Consider the following 22,747-nt stretch of genomic DNA (forward strand, 5'->3'; position numbering starts at 1 on the left):
TATGCTCCCTTTGCTTCAAGAGCTGGCCTTGCCAGCCTCCTCCTCCTCCTCCTCCTCCTCCTCCTCCCCTGCCCACCCCTCCCTCCAGCCCTGGATCTCAGCCATTCCACACATCTGGTCCATTTAACCTTCATCCCGATCATCAAAAGCAACTGCAGGTGTGGCGTGGGGACAAGCATTTTAAATGAAAGGAATGGGTATGCAAAGTCCCATTCCTCAGCAGTCATCTTCTGCAGAAGCTTCCCCGCTGGCTGCCACCCACCCCCACCCACCCCTGCAGAGCCTCTGCGTGCAGAGCACACGCTACCTCGCCACTGAGACAGAGGAGCACCCCACAGTGCCTGCTCTTGGAAAGGAAGCTGGTGCCTGTGGGTTTACCCACTTCATATCTGGCCTAGACCTGCCTGGGAGCAATATGGACTGAAGAGTGAATGAAGTCCTTACAAAAGAGTCATCCATAAGCAGTAGTGCATATGGAGCCCCTACCCCTATCCCACTTCCCTGCCCTCCACCTGCCTTTTACAGGTGAACTCATCGAAGCCCACGAGGCAAGGCGTGGTGGCTCATGCCTATAATCCCAGCTACTCTAGAGTTGGAGGTCAGGAGGATGGTGGTTCAATGCCAGCCAAGGCAAAAAGCAAGTTAGTGAGATCACATTTTAATCAATAAGCCGGGCAGGGTGGTGTGAGCCTGGAACCCCAGCTGTAGGGGGGGCCTAGGTTAAAAGAATCACAACCTGAGCCAGCCCAGACAAAAGCAAACTCCTATCTGAAAGATTAACTGAAGCTAGAAGAGCTGAGAGTGTCACTAAAGTGGCAGAAATCCTGCTTAGCAAGGTTGAGCCCTTCAGTTCAAATCCCACAACCACCAAGACATATAAAACCTATGGTCATCATGAAAACCAAGCCGTTCTAGGCCTCTTCCGTACATCCTCATTACAGGCTGGGAAACTGAGGCACAGGGCGTTTATCAGTGCCGGAAAGCAGCAGCAGAGAGCAGGGATCACAGCCCAGGCAAGCTGGCTCGGAAGCCCAGACGCCTATCCAAATCACCATCTGCTGATGGAAAGAGGAATCCAGAGCCTGCCGTGCGGGAGGCAGTGCCCGTGTTCCTGGACACCAACCCGGACTTGGTTTCCAACACCGTCGGAGCCCACAGCTTTCTGTCGGGGTCATCTCGGAGAAGTCGGGCCTCCGGACTCCAGGCGAGGCCAAGCGCCGTGGTGGCAGACCCAGCTTCGGCAGTGAGAACTGGCAGCAGTGCGGCTCCCCACCAGGGTCAGCCCGCCCGCCTGGGGCTTCTCCCTTTGTCCCCCATGCCAGCCCCACTCAGCCCCCACCCAGCTGCCAGGACCCTGCCTCCCGCCCGCCGGCCGCACCTGGCCTTCCTGGCAGGCCGCCCCAGGCCCCTCACGGTGCAGGGCCTCCCCCAGCTCGGAGAAGCTGCCAGCCCGTGCCACAGCCGGCAGGCAGGCTCTGGCACCACGCGCCACCCCACCAGGCCTGGTGCTCCGGCAGCGCTGCTTTGGGCTCGAGGCCCTGCACAGCCCATAGAGTTGCTATTTTTAATTTAATTGGAGAGCGGAGAGGAGCGATGGTACCCAGCGAGGGAATTTTAAAAGCTTTCAGGGTGGGAGAGAGGGGAGAGAAAGGGAAGAAAAGTTTGTAATTATACACCAGGCAGCCAGATTTGATGCTTGAACAGAAAGGTTAAATGTTACATTTGGAATAAAATGAAAAAAAAAAGACTTGCAATAACAAAAAGACTTGCAATAACAGTTGCCCAGAGCTAAATAAGGAGCACACCCCTTGCCTATTTCCCCTCCAGGTCCTGAGCTCCTCGGACTCATTTCTGAGGTTTCTGCCTTCATAGCTCAGGTGTTCACAACGTACCAGGCCTTATGTGCAAAGATGGCTGCCCAGGGTGCTGGTGCTGGGCCTTAGCTCTCTCAACACTCCAGCTTTCACCCGGGCCGGGGAAAATCATGAATTATCACCACTTAGGTCTGAGGAAAAGGGGGAAGAGAAGGCCCAGAAAGCTGACAGTCAACTGGTGCTGTCAGTGAAAATATGGGATTTAGGATGGATGGATGGATGGGTGGATGGAGGGGTGGATGGATTGGCAGTAGACAAAGGGATGGATAGATGGATGGATGGGTGGATGGACTGGCAGTAGGTGAAGGAATGGATGGATGGATGGATGGATGGTGGATGGATGGATGGATGGGTGGATGGATTGGCAGTAGACAAAGGAATGGATGGACGGATGGATGGATAGATGGATGGACTGGCAGTAGGTGAAGGAATGGATGGATGGATGGATAGATGGATTGGCAATACATGAAGGAATGGATGGATGGATGATAGGTGGGTGATGACTAGATGGGTGGGTGAGGGGGTGAGTGGATGGGTGAGTAGATGGTTAGATGGATGGGTAATTGGTGGGTGGATGAGTAAGTGGGTGAATGGATGGATAGATGAGTGGGTAGCTGGGTGGGTGGATTGATCCATGATGGATGGATGGATAAACAGGTATCCAATGAATGGAGGGATGAATGCACAGATGGTAAGTGGGTGGGTGGGTGTATGGGTGGGTGAGAGGGCAGTGGGTGAGTAGATGGTTAGATGGATGGATAATGGGTGAGTAGGTGGTGAAATGGAGGGATAGATGGGTGAGTGGATGGTAAGACTGGTGGATGGTGAATGGATGGATGGATGGTTGAATGAGTACAGGGAAGGATCAATGAACAAGTGGGTGGACCTTGGTTCAAATCAGTCCTCTGCCAAAGAACACACTGTGTGACAGTTTACCCAATACCTGTGGTCCTCTTTTTCTTTAAGTAATGATTCATATCATTGATGTACCACTTCCCTAATGTGAAAAGACTCCCTTCAGCCTTTGGTTATGAAGCATGGTGATGATGCGCAAAGCTGTGGCAGCCATTTAGTGACCATGCCCCACCACACCTCCACACTCAAGGTGGGAGGCTGGGAATACAAGGAGAGTCTCGGGTGATGTACTCCGATTCCCTGAGCTGTGCCGGTGTTGCTGGAGACAAGTCTGCTTCAGCCACTTTAAGTCTAGATTTCCAGGAATTCTGAACCCATGCCTACCTTTAAACTCATGACTAGCTTGAACTTCCGTGCGAATGTGAGCACGTGCGGAGCTGGTCTGAGCTTTGCTCTTCTCACGTGTGAGCAGGGACACCTAGAAGTCATTTCAGAGAGTGCGCAGTTGGTGCCATGATGCAGACTCACCTCAAGGAGAGGTAAGATGGTGCTGGTTGTTATTGCTATTAATGCTCCTGGTTAAGAAGAGACTGATGTCAGACCACAAAATGTGCATTTTCACATATCATCTTTTCATGCATTCCACAGTTTTCCAAATGAGACAGGTCCTGCGTCATCTTAGCACCCCACAGCCCCAGGGCTGTGGAAGGGGGAACATGGCACGCCACTGCCCACCCCATGAGACTTCCAGGTAGCTCAATTTAGGGAAGGGCTGGCCTAGAGCTCAGGTCTGACTCCAACACTGGTGCCTGAGCCAGGTTGGTGCTGAGCTGTGTCAGCACAAGGTCAATACCCCAAACCCTCCACTCCTTCACCTGGGGGGGGGTGCAGGTGGCTCAAGGGAATGGGTAAGTCTGTGGCTGAGAGACTATGGTTCACAGGTTCCTATACAAAGTGACCTCTGCCCCCTCCAAACTTCACCCTGGAAGCTTGGGGGAATCCTCAAGTTTTAGACCCTCAGCCATCATCCTCCCCAGTCCTGAGCCCCAAGCTGCCAAGAGACCCTTCCAGAAACATTGGGTCACACACAGGTTGACAGCTGAGGCTGGATACAAATCCCAGCACTGCCATTTTGTTAGGAAAACAAAAACCTTTGCTGGGTACTGGTGCCTCACACCTGTCATCCTACCAACTCAGGAGGCTGAGATCAGAAGATTGCCATTCAAAGCCAGGCTGGGCAGGAAAGTCCATGAGACTCTTATCTCCAATAAACCACCAGACAAACCAGAAGTGGCACTGTGGCTCAAGTGGTAGAGTGCTAGCCTTAAGCAAACAATCTCAGGGACAATGCCCAAGCATTGAGTTCAAGCTCCACAACTGACAGAAAAGAAAAGAGAAAGAGAAAGGAAAGGAAGGACGGAAGGAAGAAAGGAGAGAGAGAGAGAGAGAAAGAAAGAAGGAAGGAAGGAAGGAAAACAAAACAAGATTCATTGATTTGGCCACGAGTCCCTTGCTCCTAGCCTCACTGACTCCAGAGGTCGCCTCACAGCAGGCTGAGGAGGGAGAGGACTCTGTTATGGATGGTCTCCAGAGGTCTTCAGGGCAGTGCAGCCCATCACAGGAAGCCCCTTCAGCCCCAGATCACATCACTTCTTTACATTGATTTGTTTCATTTATCACCATCTGAGGCAGGCAGCCGACCCTCCACCTCTGCAGATTCAAACAACCACAAACAGAAAAAAAAATTTTTTTGTTTTAATGCTTCTGCACCAGGAATGGTGATGCATGCCTGTAATCCCAGTCCGCTATGCAGGAGGTGGAGGTAGGAAGCTTATTGTCCAAGGTCAGCCTGGGCTAGAGTACAAGACTTTATCTAAAGAACTAGAAAGAGGATGTGGAGGTGCGGCTCAAGTGGTAAAGGCATCTCACAGACTTTCTTACCAGGCTGAGTACCGGTGCCTGGCTCTACCGTTTTATCTAAGGGACACGAGCATGTTTACTTATTATTTCTATGTCCTCATAGAGGGCTGTAGTTTGGGGAACACAAGTCTCATCTCTTTTGTATTGGGGTTCCCCATGGCTCAGCACAGTACCCCACACATCCCAGGTGTTAGAATATATTTATAACATACAGGCTTGTTAGAACACCTGGGAAGGAGAAGCAAAACGTGAAGCAGAAGAAATTGTCCCCTTGGCTCAGTGATAATCGCCAGTCACAGACACATACCCCTCCTCCCCCTCCTAGGACTTGCCTCTGCCTCTTAGATTCCCTTTCCTGGGCCTCCCCAGTCAAGGTACCCTACCCAGCCACAGCAACATCCAACACTGCTTTCAAACAACTGCTTTATTTGCACATCAATCGAGATCACCTACCACAGAAAAGCTTGGGGGGGGGGGCCCAAAGAGCCCCAAGGACTAAAAACTCCCGCTCTCCCCACCCACCCCAACCCAAACTCCCTAGTTAAAAACCACGGGAAGCCTACAGGAAGCCCGGCTTTCCTTCCCCACTCAGCCAAGATCTGAGTAAAACTCAGGGACAGGTGTGGAGGTGGCAAAAGGCCACACCCACCCCAGCACACAACAATCTAGAAAAATCAGAACACCATCACATCACATGGGGCCTCCCTTGGGTTAGATCCCTCTCTTGGCACAAGATCAAACCTTAGAAACTAAATCTGCCCTGAGCTCTGACTTCCCGGGCCAGTTTACTGCCATGACCCCACTTGGTTGTTATTTGGGGAGGGGCATGGGGGAGGCACAGGTGCTGGATCGAGGCTTTTTCCCCTCCAGATACTCCTCTTTGGTTATCCACTGGGACGTAAAGCTGGAAAAATGGGCCACAATGGACGCACCCAGCCAGACGCTGAAATACCTGTTTGGATTCCCCGTGACACTGATCCCACGGAACTTGGGGTAGAGCGAGCCCAGGTCATTGAGCAGGCGCCTGACGAAGCAGGGGTACAGGGTGTTCCCACCACCGAGGATCACGGAGGACAGGAGCATCTCGCGGCTGGAGGAATCACAGGCATTGACTACATCCTTGATGGCCTGAGGGAGGCCGGGCCCTGGCAGGCCAAACTTGTGCGGATTGAAGAACATCTCAGGGGACAGGATCTGCTCAGGGGTCAGCTGCACATCCTGGCCATCCGGGAGCTTGTAGAAATCCTTGTCAGAGCAGGCAGGCAGGTCCTGGTGGAAGTGCAAGGCCTCTTGCAGATGATGGGGCACGTAGCACTTGCTGTTCTGCGTGGTTAGGACTGTTTCCAGCTGGAACACGTTTTGGCGATCGCATTTGTCTTTGAAGAGACTCTTGAAGAGATAGTCACAGAGGTCCTCCCCACCCAGCTCCACCGTGAGGCAGCTGGTGGCCAGGGGGTAGCCTAACTGGAAGGACTGTACCCGAGTGAGGCCAAAGCCACAGTCGGCCACCACGCCGGTCAACAGGCCCGATGAGTACAAGGACATCTGCAGCTGGTCGGCCAGCAGCAGACGGGGCACCTGTAGTGACTCGAACATGATCTAAAATGGGGAGAAGGAACACGGGACTGTTTCCCAACAGGGGACCCAGGCCCTCCTGTCCCTCCCCCCCCCCCACGCACACACATACACACTGGGCTGTGTGCTCAGCTCTTGGAAATGAAGTGACAAGCTGATGCCTTTGAGGACCATCCTCAGGGCACAGTGCCTGAAGATGCCAGGCAGTGAACTCCTTATATCCACACTGTGGGAGTAAGGAGGGGGTAGGGGTTCTAGAAGATTCCAGGCAAAAGCCAAAGCTGTCCTCAGGGGGCTTGTGTGAATCAGAATGATGACAGGATGAGAAGAGCTGGCTGGCTGGTTACCGGGCTACGTGAGGACAGGGGAGACAGGGAAACTTCTGCTAAGAAGCTGAGGTGGCAAAGCCATCACTGGCCCATAACGTGGAGGGGGGAAAAGGAAGAGAAGACACTCAACTGTCTGGTGGATGAGCCAAGTTTCTATTTTTTTTTTCCCCACAAAAACTTTCCAAATGTCAAGATAAAACTGAAATTCTGACATTCAGGGTTTGGAAACGTGCCCAGGCTGATTTTCTCCCCCTGGATCCCCACAGCGTCCCTTCCCTGAGCCTCCAGCTCTGCTGCAGCCTGCATCCCTGATATACAGGTGAGAGAGGCCGTACCTGTGCCTGGTACAGTGGGGCCTCTCCCCCTCACCCCGATAAGCACCCCGAACAGCTAGCGTACCTTCTAAACTAAAACTCAGCCGCAAGGCCAGCACAGTGGCCCACAGCTGTCACCCTAGCTACTCAAAAGCCTGAGATCTAAGGACCGGGGTTCAAGTGAGCCGGGGCAGAAACGTTTGTGGGACTCTACTCTCCAATGGACCACCAAATAAACCAGAAGTGGAGAGCCCCAGCCTTGCATGGGAAAAGCTCAGGGACAAAGCTCAGGCCCGCAGTTCAAGCCCCAGCACTGGCAATAAAAAGAAAGACATCAAAAGATGATCGGTCAACATTCGTGGAATTCCAGAACAACCAACGCCTCACTTTCCACCAAGCCTTTCTTTCATTACCATTACCCAACAACCTATACTCCCCTTCACGCCCACCCCACTCCCATTTCTTTCCTTGGGCCCTGGGTCGGTGCAGTCAGGCAGAAACAATAGACATTATGGCGGGTACAGCACCAGCCCCGCCCTACCCCTGGCCCCGCCCTGCCCCTGGCCACGCCCATGTCCCACTCACCGCCCCAGGCCCCGCCCACTCCCAGCCCTGCCCCACCAGGCCTCTCCCGGCCCCTGGGCTGGCCCCGCCCCTGACCCCGGCCCCGCCCCCCCAGCCCTCCAGGCCTCACCTCAGCCGTCTTCTGCGAGTCTTTGGACTCCTTCACCGGGGACTCAGTGACCAGCACGGGGAAGTCGTCCACCAGGGAGTTCAGGAGGTAGGACCAGATGTGCTCCACGCCTTCCCAGTTGCAGATGCGGCCCCGCTGCACCGGGTAGCTCCAGGACCTGGGGTACCGGCTGCTGATGCCCAGGCCCACGCGCCTGCGCTCGGAGCTGGGGCCCGGATTCTCGCGGCACGGGGTGTAGTGCACGATGTTGGGGGTGACGCTGGTGGGGTCGTTCAGGCCCGACAGCCCCGCCTTCACCACGCCAGAGCCATGGTCAATGATGAGGACTCTCTTGGCCATCGCGGGACGGGAGGGGGGCACGGGGCAGCGGGGCACCTGCGCAGGGAGAGGGTGACCCGGATGTCTCCCACCCCACGGGTCCCCACCCCACACTCCTGAACCCCACAGCATGGCCTTGGCCATCCGGGACTCCACACCTCCCACCCCGGGCCCACACTTCCAGACAGGGGGCAAGGCCTGTCAGATCACTTTTTTCTTTTCTTTTTGCCAGTCCTAGGACTTGAACTCGGGGCCCACATGCTGTCCCTGAGCTTTTGTGATGAAGGCTAGCACACTACCACTTTGAGCCCCAGCACCTCCTCTGGTTTTCTGGTGGCTACTTAGAGATAAGAGTCTCAGGGACTTTCCTGCCCTGGCTGGCTTCAAACCCAGATCCTCAGATCTCAGCCTCCTGAGAAGTTAGGATTACAGGCGTGAGCCACGGGTGGCCGGCATCAGATCACTATGGACAGACCCAGCAGGAAGCTCTCACTCAGGAAATGCATGGCAGACGTGGGCTCACATATTTGAGCTCATGGGAGACAAAACACACCCCGAGGAGCCTGCCCTGGCCAGCCACTGCACCAGCTTCTCTGACAAGAAGGCCAAAGCCACAGGTGCCACTGCAGGGTGTGTCACCGCCCTCCAGCAGGGACATTTCTCCTAGTGAGGTGGCTGATGGAGGAAAGCTAGGCCCTGCCTGAGATGTGGCCCCTCCCCCAGCCAGGGTGTGTTCTTCACCCATGGAGGGGCCAGAAGCCACCCACAAGTCAGGCAGGTGCCCTCTCACCTCCCAATGGGCAGTAATATCAGCGCCAGCAGTGCGGCACCAGGAAGCAGAGGGCCATGGAGAAAGGTGGCTGATCTTGGACAAGAACAAAGATGTCCATTCATATGCCAAACTCCAAAACCCTAGCTGCATTCATCATCCCTAACAGGAAAAATAACGATAAACTCAAGCCTGCTGCTGTGACTCACACCTGTGAATCCTAACTATTCAGGAGGCTGAGATCCAGAGAATCACTGTTCAAAGCCAGCCTGGACAGAAAAGTCTTCAGGATTTCATCTTCAATTAGCCTGCAAAAAGCCAGGCTGGAGACATGGCTCAAGGGATAGAGCACCAGCCATGAGTAAGAAAGCTGAGTGAACATGAGGCCCTGAGTTCAAGTTCTAATAACAAACCAAAAAGAACCCAAAATAAATTAGACCCAAAAGAGGTAACTGGCAAATTGCACCTTGTCAAAAACCAGCTTTTTTTTTTTTTTTGGTAAGACACTGTGAAGACAGATCGATTCATTGGCAGAGACGAAACATTTACAAATCCTACATCAGATAAAGAACATAATCCAGCAGAGCCGGGAAGAGTCATAACTCAATGGGTTGAGCACTGACTAGCCACCCCAAGGCCTTGAATTCAAACTCTAGTACCATCAATGTACTTGATCCAAAAATCACAAAACTTTCCAAAACCCAAAAATAAGAGCAGCGGACTGATTTTTTTAAATAAGGGTAGAGATTGGAAATACTTAGTTCAGCAAAGAATGGATGAATGGACAGCAGTCCCACAGAAAACTACCCAATATTGACCCAGAGAAATGCAAACTAGGTTCACGCAAGAGCCTACATGCACCAGGTATGTGGTCATTTATTCATAATTGCTCCAAGTGAGAAACAAACCCAAACAACCTTCATCTAGTAAGAAACAAACCAGATTTCACTGGATGGAATATTGCTATGCAGTTAAAAGGCACAAACTCGCCAGTCACTGTGATTCACGCCTGTAATCCTAACTACTTAGGAGGCTGAGATTTGAGGATTGTGGTTTGAAGGCAGCCCAAGCAGGAAAGGCCTTAGGCCTCTATCTCCAATAAACTACTCAGAAAAAAAGCCAGAAGTGGAGCTGTGGCTCACATGGTAAAGTGCCCAGGCCCTGAGTTCAAGCCCTAGGACCAGCAAAACATTTTAAAATAAAAAAGGCACCAACTTCAGACCGACACTGGAGCGTGAACTAATGAATCTCAAATATATTGAGCTGACCTAGACACTCAGCTGCATGATTCCCCCTTGCTGACTCTTCTGGAAGAGATAAAACCAGGAGGACAGAGAGTGGACCAGTAGCCACCAGCAGCCAGAGATGGCGAGGGCCTGATGGAAGGGCCACGCCGGCCTGGAGGGCGGGAGGGGCTGTGCCGCCCTGCTGTGCAGAGGGACACATGGCAGGCACTCGCCCAAACGCCCACAGGATGAGCTCTTTCAGGAGAACTTTGCTCTAAGCAGAAATCACTTACAGGGCACCGCAGCAATGCACTCGGTGCCCTCAGATGATGCAGTGGGGGGGAGGGGGAAGATGGCCACAGCCTGGGCATTTCCAGGGGGGCCCTCGGCCACCAAGGCCGCACTCTGGGCTGCATCCACCGGCGCTCTGCTCGGCTCCCGTCCCCGGCAGCCGCTGCCTGTCACTGTGGAGGATGACAGCCGCTGTCAGGCCCTGGCTGGTGCCTCTCCGCTGTCACCACCCTGAGAGCAGAGATGGCGCTTCCGGGCCTCTAATGAGCTCTGACATCCGATGCCGAAGAGCCAGGAGGAGAGGACAGGCGGGTCAGCCTCGCCTGCCCACGCGGCGGTGGGGTCCTCAGGCTGAATCATTGAGGATGACAGAGCGCCCAGGATGACAGGCATTCCCGGAACTGCTGGGCCCCTCCCCTGCCCACCCCATGACTGGCAACTGGGGGCGGGGCCATCTCCCTCCACAGGTGTCAATCAAGACGACCCCAGGCTGATGGCCTCCCCCACCCTGGAGGCAGGGTGTAGCTCTCCCTGAGCTCAGATAGGCCCAGGAGGCAGGAGGGTTCCAGAAGCAGGGTCCCTACAGAGCACCTACTGTGTGCCCAGGCCTGACACTGTCAATGTCTCCCCCCTGAGGGAGTTTGCATTGTCCTAAGACAGAATCTGCGGGTACCAACTCAAACACCGTGAGAAGTGGAGACCAGGAAAGCCCAGAACAAGGAATTCAAGAGCCCACAGTGTAGTGTGTGGAAATAGAATCATCACCAAAGGCCTCTCAGGAGATATGTGTGTGGAGTAATGAGAGAATATGATCTGTGTCCACCAAGAACAACCAAAGGACAGCAGGTGCAAAGGCCCTGGGGAAGAAAGGGCCAGATGAGTTCTAGGAGCAGCCCAAAGGCCAATGTAGTGAGGGAGGGGCAGGGGCTGGTGGTCTGAGTGTTGTCCCCACAGGTGGGCACCAATGGGGGGGGCTGAGCGGGGGCCTGGCAGGTCTGTCTGTAGTGGGGGGCTGCTTGAGCTGAGGGAAAGAGGAGGATGAGGAGGAGAGGAGGAGATGAAGGAAAGGGGGTGATGACGGCTGCAAGGAGCAGTGTGCAGATACACAAATGAACTCCCATATCTGTGGGTCCCAGACCTCCCACTCTGACTAACTGCACCTCCAAAACACGTTCTGCAAACCCTGTGTCCGTGGTGGGCTCACAGAGAGTGTGTGTCACTCATGGTTCCCTGAGGGACCCGTGGCACTTGTGTCATAGTGAGTACTGCCCATTAGACGTGCCACGGTGTGCAAGGGACCGAACCAGGGCCACCTCATTCTTCCTGTTCTTCCTAAGAGACTCGCACACCCCTGGCATTGTGATGAGACTTTGATGACGTTCAAGGAGGTTCTGTTGCCCCGGGCAGAGCCCCGGGGGTGGCTGGGCAAATGTTTTATGTATAGGAATGAAAATGGAACAACAGAGCTGTGGAGTGGTGTGGGCCAGCTGGGGTGGGGGAGGGCAAGGGAGGGAGCGAGGCTGATCAGGTACTTAGTGCACATATAATTAACATACAACTAATTGACACTAATGAATAAAAAAATAAAAGTCTGAGCCTTTTATTATATGACATCAGAAGAATAATGGAAGTATTTCCTCTCCCAACAAGTTTTAGCCACCCTCCCTATCTCCCCACTCCCCTCCCCCACAAAGCTGGAAGACTGGGGCACCCCCATAGGGACCCTAGGAGGATGGGGAGGGACAGTTCGGGACAGGCAGGATGGGGGAGTGCATCCAGACAGGGTACGTTTGGGAGGGCTGCTAGCTAGGCGGTGTGAGGGAAGGCAGATGCTTGAACCAGCTGAAGAACCTGGAGTCACAGGGCAATGGAGCTACAGGTCCGGAGGGAGGAGGAGCATGCTCGAGGGAGGAGGAGCATGCAGGGATCGCAGGTGGATTGAACGCATGTGCTGCGTGCTTCCTGAGGTGGCCAGCCCTCCCTTCAGACCAGTGCAGGGGGCTGGTGGGCCAGGGAGACAGGAGGGGACCTCGGGGTATGGGGTGGGCATCCCTCAGGCCCCATCATGAAAGAATTCCAGGAAGGAGGACTTACACAGGGCAAGAGAGAAATATGCATCAGGTTGAGCCACATAGAAGTCGCTGGCTATCTTACTCAAGGGGGCAAAAGCCAAGAGAGTCTGACTCAAGCAAAGCAGCAGGTTGAGAGATCCCCTCCCCTGCCCCCCAGACCACAAAGCAGAACTGCAATGGGGGGCTTAAAATGAGAGGACATGGCCCCATACAGTGTACATTCCTTTCCTTCCACCTTTCTTTTCTCCTTCTTCATTCCCTCCCTTCCCTCTCTTCCCTCCCTCCTTCTCTCCTTTCCTTCCTTGAGAAATCATGTCAAGTTATTTTTCACCTCTCAAAATATGCATGATCAATGAGAGTTAAAAATTTCAGGAATTGCTGATGCATTTCTCTGGACAGCTATGCAAAGGGAGCTGTTTGGGTACAAAGCACCTAAGTGCCGCTGAGGGTGGACATCTTAACTCCATATCGTTCACTAGAGGCAGGTGTGCACAGCACACACAGAAGAGCAACCAACAAAAATACAACATGCCAACAGGAAGTAACACCTCACACAACCAAACGTAGAGTGACCCTATGATGCCAGAATACCAGTCTAGGGCATGTGTGTAAAGGATGATCAATCAGGAAAGAGTAAAGGCACCTGCGCAACCACATTCATGCCTGCACTATTCACCGTGCCCAAGGTATGGAAACAGCCCAGATGGAGCCCTCAAAGACAAATCTATCAAGAAAAAAATTAATATATATTTATAAATTATATATTATACATTATGTACATATATACGCACACACACATATGTAATGGGATTTTACTCGCCCATTAGAAAGAATATTACATCATTTGCAAAGAAAATTATAAGAAGTGATGTAAGTCAGGCACCGAGAGACAAAGGATTCATGCTTTCTCTCCTATGTGAAGGCTAGAATTGATTTATAAATGTACAGGTGAAGTGATATGGGGGTTGTAGGCAAGTGTTTACAAACCTATTAACTGAAGCATGGTATTTGCAGGAAGAATTCAAACAGCATCATTCCTTACGAAAATGAACTCACAGTCCAACAGAATGAATATTAGGAAACTGGCATTTGGAAAGTACTGAGTGGGGGTCAAGGAAAGGGGGAGAGATGAATGAAGAGAGGAAGTAGGGGAGGATATCATCATAAAACCCCATGCATATCCTATGAAACTAAGAAAACTGAGGAGAGAGGATGGTTTGGGGGGATGAGGGAGAAAGACGGGAAAGCTGATGTTGATCAGAATGCGTTGTACTTATAAACTGATGTGTTGAATGGTAACTGTCTTGTGTCCCTACTTAAAGATAATAAACACATTTTTAAAGACAAATTTAAAGGAAATATCAACCATTCTTGAAATACTCTGAACCACGGTATGAAAGATAGAATGTGGAAACAAAAGATTGTTATGGAAGCAAGAAGACAAAAATGAGAGCTATAGAATCAGCCACAGCAATGCTAATAACTCAGTGTCCCAAGTGCTCCAGTGAAATGACAAGGAATGACAGATTTATAATAGCAACGTAAGAGACCCAACTACGAGCTGTCTAGAAGAAACCCACATTATAGAAAATCATAGACATGAGTTAAAGGGATAGCGTACAGCCAGGCACCGTTGGCTCAGGCCTGTAATCCCAGTGAATCAAGAAGCTGAGATCTGAGGATTGCAGTTCGAAGCCAACCCGGCAGAAAAGTCCCTGTGAGATTCTTATTTCTAATAAACTACTCAAAAAAAAAAGCTGGAAGTGGTGCTGTGGCTCAAATGGTAGAGTGCTAGCCTTGAGCACAAAGAGGCTCAGGAACAGCACCCGGGGTCCTGAGTTCAAGCCCCAGGACTGTCCAAAGGGGAAAAAAAAGAATCACCACAGTAATAAAGCATACTACATAATAATTAAAGGGCCACTTCATCAAGAACATGATCCTAAACATAAATGCCTCAGCTTACAGATATTCAAAACACAGAAAGCAAACACTTAAAGGGCACCAAGAAGCAGAAAAATCCAGACTTAAATTTGGAGATTCCAGCTCTGTTCTCAATGCCAACAGAACACTAAGATGCCCAGATGACTGCTCAGAAATTCCCCACCTTTGCTAATCTCCTCGCTGAGCATTATGAAGTGCTCCATCAGACAGCAGCAGAACACATGTTATTTTCAAGAAAAACAGAACATGCAAAGATCGACTAATCCTGCTTAGATTTTCAAAGAACCAATTTTTGGTGCCATGAGTTTCTTCCATAGACATTTGGTTTTGTTTCTATGTCACTGACTTCTGTCCAAATCTTTATTACTTCTTTCAATCAGCCAGTTCTGGGTTGGGTTAGTTCTTGCTTTTTTAAAGAGCTTGAGGTACATCGTTAGCATATTTAAGTCTCTCTCTCTCTCTCTCTTTCTCTCTCTCTCTCATCTCTTCCTGTCTCTGTCTTTTAATGCAGACACTCATCACTATAAACTTTTGTCTTTGCTGTATCTGGTTTGTAGGAGCTTCTGAAGTTCTGCTCTTCTTTCTTCAATGACCCACTCATTATTTAACAATGCATTGTTCCATATCTACGTGCTTGACCATGCTCTTCCATTTCCTTTTCAGCTGAGCTCTAGTTTTATTCTGTTGTGCTTTGATAGAATATGGGGTTGGGGTGGCGGGGCGGAGGGGGGGACTATTTCAATTTTCTTATGTTTCCTGAGACTGCTTGATGACCTAGAATACGATCTATTTTAAGAGCACTCCCCAGGCTACTGAGAAGAACGCGTGCTTTGCAGCTTCTGGATGGAGCATTCTGCAGATGCCTGTCAGGTCCATGTGGCCACTGGGAGCTGAGGTCCCGGTGTCTTCTCTGATGCTGAAGAGTGGGGTATTGAAGTCTACTCTTACCCCTGCGCTGGGGATATGCTTGGTTTTTAAGCTCAGTAGTGTTTGCTTCACAGAATCAGGGGCTCTGGCACTTGACACATAGATGTTGACACTTGCTCTGTCCAGGTGAGGCACCGTTCATTTATTAATATGCAAGGCACCCCTGTCCCTTCCAGCCCTGGCACTGGCTGGAACTCATCATGGCCTGGCAGAGCCTCATCATGCTGGGTGAAGCATCACCTCTTACCATGCCCTTCCTTAACGGTGCCACGCCAGTGCCACGGCTCCACGGCTCTTACGACAGCCCTCGATTCTGTATGTTTCCTGGCTGCCCTCCGCCTCCCTCCCCACCCCCCCAGGCACTGTCACAAGAGAGGAATTCACTTCCAGATTTCCAGCACCTCCTCAGCATATTTTTTTGGTTACATTAGCTTGTGTTGAATGAATATATTCTTCAATACACATCGATTAGCTGGCAGCCGGAACGCCTCCGGGGCTCACCGCCGGAGACTGAAAACCATCTACTGCTACTCAAGATTGCTGGTCATTCTTCCGCTCAGAAATTCCCACCGTAAGATGGAGTCCGAGATCAGCTTGGGGTGCCAGGTGGCGCCTGGTACCTGCAGCCAGGGCCATGCTGGAGTATCTGTTCCTGTGAGTGTCTCTTTTCCATCTTTCTCTCACTGAGAGCCCTGCCACCACCATGGAGCCCTCCAGATTCACAGTGAGCCTTCCTCCGCAATGCTTCTAACCCCAGCCATCCTCCAAATGGGCGATCGCTCCTGCATGGACTGCCAGCCACGTGGCTGCAGGTAGAATTAGAGTCCGCCGCCGCCCCGCCCTGAGGGGCTGAAGGCTCTGGTGAGGCCCACGTCATCACAGGGTCTTTAACTGTGGAAGAAGAGTCAGGACAAAGACGCAGACGGGGCCACACGGATGGAGCGAGGAAGGGGACAAAAGCCAAGGAAATCCTTCCAACAACAACAACAACCTGGACTTGAGCCCCGGGAGACGCCAACATGTTTCCTCCTGTGCAGCTGACCCCAGGGTGATGAGAACACGCACCCGCGCTGTGTTTGTGGCCCCTGGGTCTGTGGTGATTTGTTATGTAGCTGACAGAGACGCGTACAGACCAGAAGCATCTCTGGCTGGGAGGCTTGGCTGAGCATGGGGCTGTGTAGATTTCAAAGGCAGAGCCCACCCAATTGCACCGTCCTGGCTCACCTGTGCCCAGCCACGGGGCCACCAGACATTTCACCCCCAAGGAAGGACACGACCCATTTCCTTGGAGATGAGAAGCCAATATGGGAAGTCAGAATGAGCCCCCCCACACACACACACAGCACTCCTGGGCTCCACCATACCCCTGCACTGGGGGCCAAACAGACCCCCACTGGGAGTCGGGACAAAGAACTCAGGTTGTCAAGGGCTGGAGTGGACTTAAGTCTATGAAAAGCAACCTCGCTGGGGAAGGAAGTGGGAGTGAAAAGTGAAAGAAGGCAGAGAGGGAAGACATCAAATTTGCATGAGGGGGAAAAACAGGACTTTAATTACTCCTTTTCTTAACCTCATTGTACCTCAAGGTATTTTAACATTACGCTCCCTGGCAGGCAAGATTGATTGATCATCCTCTGGCATTCAGAAACCCTGATTAATGTAAAACTAACCAGTCGTTCTGAACTCAGGGGAATTAATCACTTAAATGTGGGAATTACTCAATAAACCGTTCAAACATGCAATAAACCAAGCCATTAAAAATTAATCGCTCGACATCCTGGCCATGTAAACAGGGCTAATAAGATCCTAGCTGCCTTGAGTGAAGAGGAGAAGGAGGAGGAGGAAGGCAGGTGGTTATTGCTGCCCCTGACGGCCAGAGTGCATTCAACAATGTCAAAAGCACACTTGGTAAATCGGGACCTTGAACCCTGGTTCCCGGATTAGAGGAAGGGAGGGAAAGCAAGCCCTCCCTGAGCTGTTCACAGGAAGCTGGGAGATGCAAAGGCCCTGAGGTAGGAATGGACCTACGACCTTCTACGTGATGCACACTGATGTACATACACAGATGCATGTGCGTGCACACATGATTCATGCACATACACACATATACATGCTTGCACACCCATACTGACATGCACACACACATATATACATGCACGCATTCACACACAGTACACACCCAGTTTCAGGCATTCAGTACCAGCACAGTGCTCCCTGAGCCAATGCCTACTCCTGAATTGAACCTGGGCCCCAGGACATACCTCCTACAACACAGACCAGCACAGAGTTTGGGTGTAAATGCTAGCTACACCACCACCCTGGTGGGTTGGGCACAGCTGAGCACCACAGGGGCAGGCAGCTCTTTGGTAAGAGAAGAGACAAAGTTAGCCCTTCCCACACGGGCAGGGCAGTGGCATTGGGGGAGGGGCAGCCACCAGGCCTACGTGCCAGCGCTGGTCAACGAGTTGGCAGGGGCAAGCCTAAATGTCAGAGGCAAAGGCTAACCCCACGACCATGTCACGCAGGCCTAGAGGATGAGTTTTGTGCTGAGGCTCTCAAAGGGAGCACAACACGCTTTCAGTAACGTCGACAGAGTCTTGTGCTTGTCAGGGCTAGCCTCAGGCCACAGGCCTGAGAGGAGATGGGACTGCGGGTGTGAATCCTGTATAGACAGGATATTCTTGTGCCGGGCGCCAGGGGCTCACGCCTGTAATCCTAGCTACTCAGGAGGCTGAGATCTGAGGATCGAGGTTCAAAGCCAGTCAGGGCAGGAAAGTCCGTGAGACTCTTATCTCCAATAAACTACCAGAAAACTGGAAGTGGTGCTGTAGCTCAAGTAGTAGAGTACTCGCCTTGAGCTAAAGAGCTGAGGGACAGTGCTCAGGCCCAGAGTTCAAACCCCATGACTGACAAAAAAAAAAAAAGATATTCATGTGTGTGTGTGTGTGTGTGCGCACGCGCGCATGTGTAAGTTTGAGCTTGAACTCAGGGCCTGGGCACTCTCCCTAAGCTCTCACACTTAGAGCTACCACTCTACCGCTACAAGCTGCAGCTCTACTTCCGGCTTTTTTCTGGTTCACTGGAGATGAGAGTCTCCCAGACTTCCCTACCAGGGCTGATTTTGAACTATGATCCTCAGCCTCCCCAGTGTCTAGGATGACAGGCGTGAACCACTGCACCTGGCTTAGAGTTTTCTGTAAGATGGACTCTCGCTTACTTTCCACTGGGCTGGTCTCAGAAACCTCCAGCTTCTTATCTTATTCTGTCTAGTAACAGGAAGATAGGATGACCAGTGTGAGCCACTACCCTCAGTCCCATAATACAGTTGTTTTAAACAGTTGGTTATCTTGTCTTGTAGTTTTAAGTATTTAGGATTGCTGTGCACCGCAAATGCTGGCGTTGAGCCTGGTGAGCTATGTGACTTTAACCTCTGTGCAGCGGCTGCACAGATTTGTTGGGGGAGGGGTGGTGATAGAGGACGCCACAGCATGCTATAGCTATGGGTGGGGGATGGAAGGAGGGGAAGGGACATGTAGCACAGAAGTGTAAATGCGATTTCAGGAGACTGACAACAGCCTTTGATCAAATCTAACCTCGAATGTACTTTTTAAAACTCAGACCCAAAACAGAAGACATGTTCTAGAACTGGATCAATGCTCTAGAGCCAATCCTACAGCAAACACCATCCTGGGGAAGAGACTTACCCAACTCCTCTCACAGCTGGTACAAGGCAGGGGCCTGTAGCTCACACCTGCACTCGTAGCTTATTAGGAGCCTAAGACACAGGACATCACTGTTCTAGGCCAACACAAGCAGAAAATTTCAGAGACTTTATTACCAAAATAACCAGCAAGAAAAAAATAGCTGGGCCGGAGACATGGCTCATGGGATAGAGTACCAGCTGAGCAAGCAAGCCAAGGAAGCTAACTTGAGGCCTTGAGTTTCAAACCCTGGTATAGACCAAGAAAGATAGAAAGATGGATGGAAGGATGGGAGGAAGGCAGAGAGAGAGGGAGGGAGGGAAGGAAAGGAAGGAGGAAAGGAAGGAGGAAAGGAAGGAGGAGGGAAGGAGAGGAAGGCAGGCAAAGAAGAAGGGACCAAGAGAAAAAAGAGAAAAAAAACAACCTCAGCTGGTCACTTCAGTACCACAATAGACAGCTCTGGCCAACACAACAGCAGAACAAGAGGAAATAACGTGCACAATAATCAGAAGAAAATTACCATCATTCACATTTAAAACAATGTCATCATCCTCAGGAAAATATCCAATAAAATCTGAACATGTTCAGAACACTGAAGCTTAAAAATTAATAGCTTTCCTCCATACCTCAGCAACCAGCCACAAAACACAATTTTAAAAAATGAAACACCATACAGATTATCAATTAAAAACATATCAAGCACTTCTAACTGACCCAAATACCCAAAACTCAGTTGGGAAACAAAGCTTCATTATTAAAATGATACATATATTTTTTTAAAGAATAGAAATCTCATGGAAACATTGTTCACAGGTTAAGTCCCCCGAGCCACGGAGAACTTTGGATATAATTTCAGTCATAATTACAGCGGGGATTTTAGAGAATTAGGTCAACTAATGCTAAAATTGTCTGGCAGTAGGGAAGGTCTTCCAATTGCCTGATCTTACCAAAAAAAAAAGAGCAAAATCTGAGGTCTCCGGAGTTACAGCGAGATCCCAGAGGTGTAAGAATGAAGACAGAAAGGGGAACAAAAAGGAAACAGAGCCAGCACCAGTGGCTCATGCCTGGCATCCTAGCTACTCAGGGAGTTGAGATCTGGAAGATCAAGGTTCAAGGCCAGCCTGGGTAGAAAATTCCAGAAGACTCTGTTTCCTACTAAATAGCAAAATACAGGACTGGAGGTCTGGCTTAAGTGGTAGAGCACCAGCTGTGCAAGAATGAGGCCCCGAGTTCAAACCTTGGTATTCCCTTCCCTCCAAAAAGTGAAACTCTACCACTAAGGGCAGAGAGGGGGAGAGTGTGAGAAAGAGCTGCTAAAACCAAGTCCACAAACAACCACACACCCACTTTCTAAAGGACAAGAAAGAGAGCTATAAGGACATAAAAGTGACAGATCTCTGCCTGAGGGAAGCCAGGGCCTATTTATGTGGGAAAAGACACCAGGGACTCATGAAAGTGCCAAGAAAGCAACTTGAGAATGAACTAGAAGACGGGAAAAGGGCTGAGTGTACAACTGGCCCGTCCAGAGTCAGGGAGCCCAGCTCCGGGTGGCCAGCCTGGCCGGGGGCTCCGTGCTTATCTTCCAGCCCAGGTGGAGCAGCACCGGAGGCCGGGAAAGACAACAACTAGGCAGGAAGGCCCCTCGGGGATGGATGTCTGGAATGACCACAGGAGAGCTCTGCAGATCCCTCCTCCCATGTGGGGGGGGGGTGGTCAGAGGCCCCAGGAGGACTGCAGCTCACACACACACACACACACACACACACACACACACACTGTTCTTGCTTCCTCCCTGCCGCCCTCAGCACCCTCCTCCCTTCCGCTGTGCCGGGTCCACCCACCCTCAGGGCTCCGCTGCCCTCCTCTGGCTACCTGGTCCAGCCCTCCCCCCCCTCCGTCCCAGCCCCCGCACCCTGCCTGCTAGCCATGAGCTGCTGGCCCCCATCATCATCCTCTCCCACTGTCTGAGCCAGCCCGCCCTCTCCCTGTGCCTTCCCATTCCTTCTCCATCTTCCCCGCTGAATCTCAGTCCCAAGTAAATGCAGAGAAAGCTAAAAATAGAGCGACATTTACATGTGTTCAACACCTGTTACATTTTACTACTTCCTTACTTAAGCCTCCCCAGAGCCCTGGCTGCTGGAGGGAGTGGGGCAGGGACCAGCACGTGGGACCAGAGTGAGCCAGTGCCCACTGCCCTGCATGCCAGCCCGGGGGGGGGGGGCAGACACCTGTGAGACTCTGATCTCCAATTCACAGCCTTGGAGAAGGAACCGCGGCCAACACTGTCCCGACATTGGAGAGGACCAGCCACAGGCCTGCCTCAGTGTCCCCATCTGTCACACAGAGGGAAAAGGCATCCGGCATGGGACTGGGCGGTGGCCTTGGCCTCCAGCCAAGGACTGGACTCACCCTCCCTCCCCCTTTGATCTCCAATGCAGCCACACAGGGGCGGGGGAGGGAGGGTCTGAGGCTGAGAATACGGGACAAAGGTACTGAGGGGAGGCCACTGAGATGCCAGGTTGGGGTTCAGCCCAGATATGGGGGTGCAGATGGCCTAAGGAGCTGCCAAGACACCCCTCCCTCCAGCCGGGGCCCCCCGAGTCACTGCCTCCGCGGATGGCAGAGATGGGCAGAAGGCAAGCCAGGACCGGGTTGCTGGGAATGGGGGTGTGGGCAGGCGGGTGCCACGTTTCTGACACTAATCAGGGATCCGTCCCCTGGGATCCAACAATGATGATTAATGGTGTTAAATATAGCCAGAGGCTGCCGGGGCAAAATTAGGCACCATGCATAAAACATCATCCTCCTAGTCAGGCTGGCAAATCAGCCTGGCGCTGGGCCCGATGCCCGTGCACGGTGCTCAGTGGGGTCCGATCCAGCCCCTCCGCCATGCCTCCTGCCCGCAGGGAGGCGTTTGCCAGGGAGGCCCGCCCTGCCACGGTGCCCGCCAGCATCTCTGAGCCTCAGTTTCCTCTCCTGCAAATTGGGTTTGAGTCACAAGGCCAGTGGGGCGGGTGACATTGAGCTATGAAGAGCCAGGCCATGAGCTGTTAAGCCCTTCGTTCTATGCTCATCTCCAAACTGCTGTGTGGCCTGGAACAAATGACTCAACACCTCTTGCCTACAAAATGGAAATCCTGGTGTCTCATAGAAACACACCTGGGCGATGGGGATGAAATGCTGTCCCCTGGGCTCTGTGCTGGTGACCCTGAGCCCCAAGTGGCCCTGGATGGCCTTAAGGAAGCCAGGCACTCGGCCCACCCACGGCTGGCTGTGTTCCACCTGTGCCTGCCCTCTGGGAGGCACACTTGCCCTTGCTCACTCCCTCACCACAGCGCCTCTCAGTATGTAGACCTGGTTTCTAGTCCCTGCCTGCTGTGCTTCTGGCCTTCTATGGCCCAAGATGAGTCTCCTCAGGCAAGACAAGCCTTCCGGCCACCGTCCTGCAATATCTGCCTCCAGCAATCACCTCTCTGGCCTCCAGCCACCAACCTCCATTTCCAGCCTCCCCTTTGAAGCCTCGGCTTAGGCTGCCCAGCAGCATGGACAAGGGAAGGTGGTCCCTGGGGTGGGGAGGGAGGGGCATGAATAAAGCTGCCTGTGACATTCTGCAGCCTTCGTGAGGACTTCAGCCACCCTGGTTGCTCTGATCATCGCAGGACTGAGCCTTGTGAGCCTGCATTGGAACGGGGAGGTCAGTGCACAGGGGACACGTTGTCATACTGACGTTACCAGGAGGACACTGTGCCCCTTGGCACAGGTTCCGCCCAGGGCCTGGTCTGAATCACATTCCTAGTAAATGTTTGCTAGAGATGTTTGCTGAACTGAAAAAGCAAAACTAAGGCAGCCCCTCCCCCCCCCCACACACACAGGGACCCCACGCTACAAGCAAAGACAGCATATCCCAAGTCAGAAGCCTGCACGGCCAAAGCACTGCAAGTGGA

The 22,747-nt window shown here is 52.1% G+C and overlaps 1 protein-coding gene across 1 annotated transcript; it reads right to left on the reverse strand.

Moving 5' to 3' along the window:
- Nucleotides 1–5,459: 5,459 nt before the first annotated feature.
- On the reverse strand, nucleotides 5,460–7,900 carry Actl8 (actin-like 8). Its single transcript, XM_013032695.1, has 2 exons — nucleotides 7,562–7,900; nucleotides 5,460–6,248 (listed from the first exon to the last, which is right to left on the reverse strand). Exons 1-2 carry the CDS (start codon nucleotides 7,898–7,900, stop codon nucleotides 5,460–5,462), a joined length of 1,128 nt encoding a protein of 375 aa, XP_012888149.1.
- Between the last annotated feature and the right edge of the window lie 14,847 nt (nucleotides 7,901–22,747).

The sequence above is a fragment of the Dipodomys ordii genome, unplaced genomic scaffold (genome assembly GCF_000151885.1).
Source record: "Dipodomys ordii isolate 6190 unplaced genomic scaffold, Dord_2.0 Scaffold6, whole genome shotgun sequence".
Classification (NCBI taxonomy): Eukaryota; Metazoa; Chordata; class Mammalia; order Rodentia; family Heteromyidae; genus Dipodomys; species Dipodomys ordii.

Bases quoted from the DNA above. Each gene is read 5' to 3' on its own strand.
- Actl8 (XM_013032695.1), bottom strand. From the start codon at position 7,900: ATGGCCAAGAGAGTCCTCATCATTGACCATGGCTCTGGCGTGGTGAAG. The intron at 6,249-7,561 runs GTGAGGCCTGGA...TCCCCATTTTAG, and splicing joins ACTCGCAGAAGACGGCTGAG to ATCATGTTCGAGTCACTACA.